At 56.4% G+C, this 8128-nt stretch overlaps 2 protein-coding genes across 2 annotated transcripts; both read left to right on the forward strand.

The window, feature by feature from the left end:
* Window positions 1–2096: 2096 nt before the first annotated feature.
* Window positions 2097–2493, forward strand: CkaCkLH20_13280 (uncharacterized protein; the record flags this gene model as incomplete). Its single annotated transcript, XM_038895990.1, has 2 exons — window positions 2097–2327; window positions 2380–2493. 2 exons carry the CDS (start codon window positions 2097–2099, stop codon window positions 2491–2493), a joined length of 345 nt encoding a protein of 114 aa, XP_038738708.1.
* Window positions 2494–2831: 338 nt separating this feature from the next.
* CkaCkLH20_13281 (uncharacterized protein) lies at window positions 2832–5662 on the forward strand (the record flags this gene model as incomplete). The annotated part of the gene is made up of 4 exons (XM_038895991.1): window positions 2832–2921; window positions 2993–3155; window positions 3230–3261; window positions 5342–5662. The coding sequence occupies 4 exons, from the start codon at window positions 2832–2834 to the stop codon at window positions 5660–5662; spliced, it is 606 nt and encodes a 201-aa protein (XP_038738709.1).
* Between the last annotated feature and the right edge of the window lie 2466 nt (window positions 5663–8128).

Consider the following 8128-nt stretch of genomic DNA (forward strand, 5'->3'; position numbering starts at 1 on the left):
CGATGGGATAACGACGGAGTCATGGTCATCGGCTACGACTTGTTCAGGCGATTGATCGAAGAGGACCGGCCACAGTATGATACCGGCAAAAGCGGCTTCAAGTTCCTCATCTGCAGCCATTGTCGCCCCCCTCTTCACCACGATCGGTGAGTGCCCTATTCGAGGGGCAAACTGGAATACTCGGGCGACGACGGCAACGGCAATGACGGCACCGGCAATGACGGCACCGGCAACAGCGGTAACATCATTGCCGCTGCTGTTCATGCGTTCCTCACCTGCGACTGTGCCTCGCTAGGCCATTCTATCGCCAACAGGTCACGCGGAATAGGCAATACCGATCAATGTCTCCCTCGGCGTCCTGACGCGAGCTATCCAACGACCAGTCCCTCCCACCACACCGACGCGGGCAAGCAGATCGTTCTCTTTCTCTACCCCTCCGCCCCTCCGGCGGCATCATCGGCAGCAACGCCGTCGAGAACTTGAGCTGGCAGCACCGCGCCGCGCTGCGCCAACAAGACAGATCGCACCAACTCGTGCCGGATCTCGACGAAACAAATGGATATAAAAACCAGCAGAACTGGTTTGCACAACATTTTGAACTTCGACACCTTCAGGCACCTTCAGGATCACCAAATCCCTTCTTTCGTCAATCTAATTCCCCGACTTCGCGTCTCAACGGAACCAACAACGAATAAGATGAACGTCAACGCCATAGGCAACTTCTAGGATCACCAAATCTCTTCTTTCGTCGATCCAATTTCCCGAGTTCGCGTCTCGACGGAACCAACAACGAATCCAAGATGAACGTCAACGCCATAGGCAACCTCCAGGATCACCAAATCTCTTCTTTCGTTTAGTCCACTTCCCGACTTCGCGTCTCGACGGAATCAACAACGACACGCTCCTGCCCTTCAAGTCCGGTGGCCTGCTCTCCTTGAACGCGGCTGTCTGCTCTCCTTGAACGCGGCTGTCTGCTCTCGCTGAACGCGTTCCGACAACCTCGAATCCACAATCTCCTCCTCAGTATTCTGAGACGACAACACACTCCTGACCTACGCGTCCGGCAGTCTGCTCTCTCTGAACGCGTTCCGACAACCTCGAATCCACAATCTCCTCCTCAGTATTGGAGACGACAACACACTCCTGACCTCCGCGTCCGGCAGTCTGCTCTCTCTGAACGCGTTCCGACAACCTTGAGTCCACAATCTCCTCCTCAGTATTCCCCGAGACGACAACACACTCCTGACCTCCCAGTCCGGCAGTCTGCTCCCCCTGAACGCGCTCCGACAACCTCGAGCCCACAATCTCCTCGCCGATTCTCGAGCGAGCATAGATGTCTCTCCCGAACCCGCAAGCCCTGATGCGTCTTCGCCCACGTCCGACGTATCCCTCCGCCCCCGACCGCTGCGGCTTAAGACAAGGTACCTCTACCCCCAACCGACATGCGTACGTCAGAAGGTAAAGATCCCTCTGCCCCCGACTGGCACGGCCCGAGATAAGACTCCTCTGCCCCTGGCCCGAAGCATACGACCGGACACTTCTGCCCCCGACCGACACGGCTCAAGACAAGACTCCTCCCTTTGACCCGATGCGGCTTCGCGCGCCTCCAACAGCAGGGGCCGTCAGTGGAACTTCACAAACGAGAACGCCGGGCCCTGAACACCAACACGATACACACTTCGACGAGGGTCATAAGCTACGTACTATCGTCGGACATGAAGTGGATCCAGATGACGATGCCCAACTCGGGCTGCGGTGCTTCTGGGAAGAGGATTTCGGTTTGGAAAACTTCTCGTGCCAAACCGAGTAGCTTTTCCAGGAGAACGCGACGCAAAGAGCAGTTGGGCTTGATTATGACAAGAGCCTGGAGGTCGTGGCTATACAGCTCCGTGCGTGCGCCGTGGACCGGCGGGTGCCAGCGCACGGAGAAGAGGCATAGAGACGCCGGGCGTTAGCCATGGACATTAACGAGATTGGCTAGTCGATCCGTTCTCTTCGTCACATAGGGCAGCCTGCTTCGGTTACCGTTGTACGACTGCTGGTTACCCTCACTTCGGCTGGACGCCGCCGATCGCCCAACAGAAGAACCTCCTGCAATGGGGCCGAGCCGATCGGCTTGCGGAAAAGACCAACCTTCCACGCCTTCCTCGTTAGCGACGAAGAATATTCCGACCGCACTCAGAGTACCACGCTTCCCCTTGCAACAACTGGCAGCAAGACACCGTCGCCAGCCACCCAAAGCACCAAATTGTCGTCTCGCGAATGCCCTCACTTCAACCCCACCCGTCATTGAGAAAGTGACCGGTGCCGCCAAAGTTGGCAGAAAGGTACGCGCTCTTCCTTCTCCTTGACTTTGGTCGCTGATCTGACAACCCACAGGAAACCGAGCCCAACATCGCGAACATCGCCCCCAAGGCCCCCGCCCCAAGGCCCACTGCCCGCCCGACCTCTTCTCATGCGGCGCTCCTCCGCGAGACCGTCGCTAGCTACTAGCGTGGAAAATTATTACCCCGGGTTCGTTTCCAAACGCCCCGCTAGGTCTCTGCGGCTTGACCATCTCGAATTCGGCACCGTTAAAAGAGCGTATCACCTTGTCATTGGTGATTATGTTGGCGATGCCGTCGGCCTATTGTCGCGGTGGCAGATGTGAGGGATGCCGAGGCGCTCATGTCGGGGATGTAAACATCGGAAGACGGAGGCGTTCTACGAATGCTGGTGGTTGTGTGGGGGTTCTTCTGTGTGAGGCAACCTTGGTACGGAGCGCACAGCATATTGCGGTGGGGGAGACGAAGCCTAGGAATTCCGGAACCGGACACGCCTCGTCCCGTCCAATGGAGTCTACTTTATCTCTCCTCGTTCTCCCTGCCGAACATCTCTCTCTTGCCGAGATGCCGGACTTTTCTATCCTCCCCCAATTACTTGTTTGTCCTCTCCAGCTTATCCATGGACCCAGCGACACAACATCACCCACATCCACCACGACGGCCTCCAGACCTCGCACAGCTTGGACTACTTCCAGGCCGGGCAGGAGATCAACGCCATGCCGGAGGTGATTAAGGTCGGCATCAACTACCGCGTCGTGCCGCAGAACTCGATCCCCGAGATCCAGCACAACATCGTCTCGTACATCAGCCACCACGACGGTGGTACAAGTCGTTACGACAGGACACCGGCATCATCGGTTCTAGTCTAGACGCACTGCGCACTTGGCCACTGATGATCGCCGTAGGCTCAACCGGCACCGCAAGTCCTTTTGACCCTGTCAGTAACCTACACTGATGTCTTTGTCGAATGCCTCCTTGAAGACGGTCCATCAACCGCGGCCAGCTACCCCACCAACATCGCCTGCATCTGCAGCTCCTCGATTCGCCATCCTGGGCAGGAAATGATTTGCTCGCCGCGCGCGCTCGACATGCACATCTGCACCATGGCCGACCGGCAAGCAAGGTACAAAATTTCGCCGAAAGCAAAAGAAGATGTGGGAACTTGTCCCCACGATATCCTAGTTGATCCGCGCACGGGAAACGGTCACCAACGATATCAGACGCAACTAGCGCAAGGCGGAGGTTACTGAGCTTCGGCGTTCCGGGAGGATCGGAGGACCGAGGCGCGTATTGGCGCGACCGGAGTTGGACGGCCGCACGGCAGGAATGCCGGCCAATTCCATTGAAAATACTTGTGTTTGTTTGCATCGTCAGGCGGGAGTCCAGGTGGGCCAAGCTTTGGCTCGATGGGAACATGGTCGATGAAAAGGGCGACGACGTCAGGATGATGCTCGGCGAATTGTCGAAGTTGCTCAAGGGACCACAGGGTATCGGCCGTATCAGCGGTATCCCAGCAGACCGCCATGCGTTTACTTCTAGTACAACGGGTAATCTTCTTCTTATTTCTTTCTGTCCCGCCTTGTGTCTTCTCTTGGCTCCTTTCCTTCTACCTATGCTGGACCTCCGTGAACATCTCGAGTTTCGTGGATTTGCTCTACACCCTGACTCTTGTCGTTGCCCTCATTCTTAACACATTCCGCTGTCATGGCCCTGTGTACCCAGGTGTGCCAAGCGAACTTGTCGCGTTGATGTTCCTCCTCTCAACACAAGCGTTTGTAAAGATATGACCAACAGGTTCTGCAACGGCGCCGATTTTCCGGCGTTGAACATTCAGGGTTACCTCCAGATCCAACCGGCTGTACCGGCGCGTCCAGCAGACGCTTCTTGGATGACGACCTCGGACACGCGGCAAGGACGTGTCTTTCCCGATTCAAGGCCTGGCAGCTCAAGGCTTTGGACCTACGCCAAGTCCCCACACCATCGCCAGGAGGCTTGCCCAACATCTTCTGGGCAGAACCAGATTGAGATAGCGAAATTGCTTCTTCACGTCATGTCTTTCCCCGCTGTTGGGGGACCTCAGAGGTATGTGTGCAGACCTCGTTGCTTCGGAAAACCGCCACGTCACCGTCGTGCGATCTTGAATACCAACCGGCACAGGTTTTCTCCCTCTCGCGCCTCGCCTACAACCCACAAACGCAATCCTCTATGCAACTCACGCCACGCAACTCACGCCACGCAACAACCCTGACGATCCGGGATTCGGGAAACAATACGGGCAGCGGCTGTGGCCGAACGAGGACGATGAAAGTATATACTCGGAGCGATGCTGTGCGGCGACGAGCAGGGCGGCGTTTCGGGTCAAGGACCGGCGCCTCCCCTACTCCTTGGACACTTCCGATCTTCCGCGGGTGCGCTCGTCCAAACGAGCTCAAGCACATTCTCGAGGGCTCGCCAGTGAGATTACACTCACTAATGCCAAGGGACGAAATCGATGGCCTGCTGCAAGCGACGTATACCGTTCTAATATACCGTGCTGCTGCTTATCAGAGTCCGCCATGGACCGGTACAACGCTGATTGTGCCCAAGTCATTCTGACAAAGTCTCCGGTCGGGGAAATCAACGGTTCGAGCGTGTTTCGATCAACGCCAAGAGACAAGTCAATGCAGAGGCATGAAGCCAAGCATCACCCAAGACGAAAGCCCAAAGCTGCGAGGAATTCGGTCGCCTCTCGCTTGGTGACGGCAGGGGTGCAAGAGCATGGGAAGTCATGGTCGTCAAGGTGGCAGCTGAGTTGCGTGAGAGGCAACGGTGCAAGTCTTTGCGTCGGTGCGGCCGATGAGCGTGGCTTCGAGTATTTCGGCAACAAGGACGAGAAGGTCGCCGTCTTCTCCGTCTCAGCCGCGAGTAATGCTACGTCAGCATCCACTGTCTCTTCTTCTTCTGCTTCTTCTCGGAAGGGCTCAAGTTCCACGTTCACAACTCGTTGTCTGTGACGCACAGCTCGACGCGCAACCTAGACGTCGAACTTCGAGACGCGAAACTTCGAGGCGCAACTCCAACGCGCAACCTCGACGCGGATTCTCGGCCTGCCATCTGGGCCGGCCATCTCGATACGAAACCTCGACGTCGAATTCGCCGCCGATCTTCGAGGCGCAACTTCGAGGCGCAACTTCGAGGCGAAGACTTCAAGGCTCAACTTCGAGGCGCAACTCCGACGCGCAACTCCCACTCGCAACTCCGATGTCGAATTCGCCGCCGATCTTCGAGGCTCAACTTCGAGGCGCAACTCGGACTCGCAACTCCCACTCGCAACTTCGATGTCTACGCGCCACAACTAGTCTAGGCATCAGGGATTCAAGAATCGCTGGGAATGAGCAAGCACATCGTCGATATACAATAGGATTCTGGCGATCCCAAGATACTAGCACTGCATGCAAGGCCGGTACGGAGGTGATCACATTCGAAAACACCGGCGGTCCCTAGCGACTTTCCCCGCCACCGCGCCCCGAGTCACCCATTAGGTCGAGCGGAGGCCGCTGGCATTTGCGGCACTGGGGTATTCTGCGCCACAGGCATTTCCGGGGATGATGACTCTAGTTACCACCCCGTTCTGCGTGTCGAAGTTTGCGTGCGGAAGTTGCGGTGGGCCGGGCAAGGATGAATCACTCACGTATACCAGGGCGCAGCAGGTTCGACCAGCGGAGATTTCTTCAGCGCCGGGTGGAAAAGGGGCGGGAATCAAATCTGCCGAACGTCTGTCGTACACCCAGCTGTTCGAGTGACGATGGGGGCTTCTACTGTCTGGGTTCTCATGAGCGGTGGTCGTGTTCCTTGATGCGCGGCTTGAAAACCCGTTGTACTCATTGAGCTGCTGTTGTCTTGGGTGGTCCGTCTCCGTTCCAGTCTCTCGAACGCGTTCTTGGCATCCTGTCACCGACATCCGAGTTCACTGTGATATTTTACGGTGGTGGAAGACGGATCATTGGGGTCGTTTTGCGTGGACGCTTGTGGTCCCAGTAGGACACGGCAGCGTTGAGCTGTTGAGGCTTTGCGAAACAACGGCTGTGGGCAGGAAGAAGAACTGACAGGTGTATGACGTTGGCTGTCTCGAGCCTCTGCCGTTGCAAGCAGCCACTTGTCTCTTCGCCTACATATGGACCTTGCCACACGTCTAGCTCGAGCTTCAAAGCCTGTTCTTTACTTGCCGGAGCAGCATTCAACCGACATCAAACATCAAATGCAGTCAGTCTTTGCGTTGCCGGGACCCGAGGAACGCCGCAAGGAGCAACTGGAAGGGCACTTGAAGGTCCAACTATGGTGAGACAAATCGTTCCATCTTGATGGGTGGAAGTGATGATGGGGTTTGATATCGCCAGCTTATACCTAGGTCAGGGACTGCTCCTTGTCTACAGCTGCCCCTAAATGCTTTCTGCGGAGGCTTCCCTCGCGCTTCCTTGCCCGTTCGTCAGCAATCAAGTCATCCGCCAACACGGATGTTCGCATGTCAAAGTCTCTGGCCGTCTCAGACTGCGCCGCTCATGGAAAGGGCGCAATGTGAGGGACGCAAATGCAACTTGACCACCGCAATAACTCCAACCTTTACGACGGTCTACTGTTTATAGACTTGTACGTCCAGTCGCCCTGTCTGTCAACGTTGGATGGTGTATGTCAATCAAAACAGAGCCGTTGCGCGGCTAAGCACGCCGTACGCAGACCTTGCTGGACCAAATCCACTCCAAGCCTTCATGAGTCCGTCAATGTTGCCCGCGATCTGCAATGCAGGGTCACCAACAGAGGGATGCTTGAATCTCTACCCCGTGCAGCACCCGTAGTTTACATGAGCTACCTGGTAGTTTTGGAGCTTCATTGCAGCTGCACGCCTGGTGCATACGTCTCGTTCAAGCAACGAGGTCTCATGGCCAGTCATGGCCACGAGGGGTCTGTCGCAGCGCATCAACGGACGCGAAGCTCACTTCTACTCAGGGCGGGTTCGCGGACTGGCCCTCGAGAACGACGGCCGCCCCAATCCCAACCCCTAATCCCAGCGAACAGAACACAATCATGCACCTCGCGTCATTCACGGCACGACCGAATATCCTTCGAGTACTTGGCATGTTGCACCGACCACGACCAGCCAAACATTCACGTTTTTGCTGATAGCAGCGAGCCAAGCCACGGTTCTTGGGAAAGTCTGCCGTCCCTGCCTTCCGGGCGACACGAAGCAGCCTCGGAACGAAGACGAGCGAAGAGACTGGTGGCTATCTGGTATTGGGAGGTCGTAGGCATCATCCTGACGAGATACTGCATCCCTTTTGTTGACATTCGAAGAACAAGTCAAAGATGTTGACGCATCACGGATGAGCACGCTGCGAAGAGGGCCGATTCTCGCCATCCTGATGAGAACCCACGTTTGCCGCATCCTGCTGTCCAAGAGAGGTTTCGGAAGAAGAGACAGATGGTGCGGTGCATTTTCAGGACGCAAGCAGTATCCCGGGGCACCCGCTGTTGTGGTTATGTCTAATGGCTTGAGCAGGGTGCGGACAGCTTTTTCCCTCGGGTTCGAGAAAAGACCAGCTCTACGGGATGTTGCCAATCTAAGACCGTTGGGTCGGTTCGGGCCATCTTGCCAAACATGAGCGCTGTGCCGTGCGTCTTACAATCATACCCATCGTGGCCGTCTGACCCATGGTCGTGGCACCGTCAGGAGACACGATATGAGCTTTGCGGTCGGTACCTTGCTGTGACGAGGTCCACCACCACCGGCTGGATTTGGGGCTTTTCTTTATTTGACTGTAGCAAAAGCT

Source organism: Colletotrichum karsti, assembly GCF_011947395.1.
Source record: "Colletotrichum karsti strain CkLH20 chromosome Unknown Scaffold83, whole genome shotgun sequence".
Classification (NCBI taxonomy): domain Eukaryota; kingdom Fungi; phylum Ascomycota; class Sordariomycetes; order Glomerellales; family Glomerellaceae; genus Colletotrichum; species Colletotrichum karsti.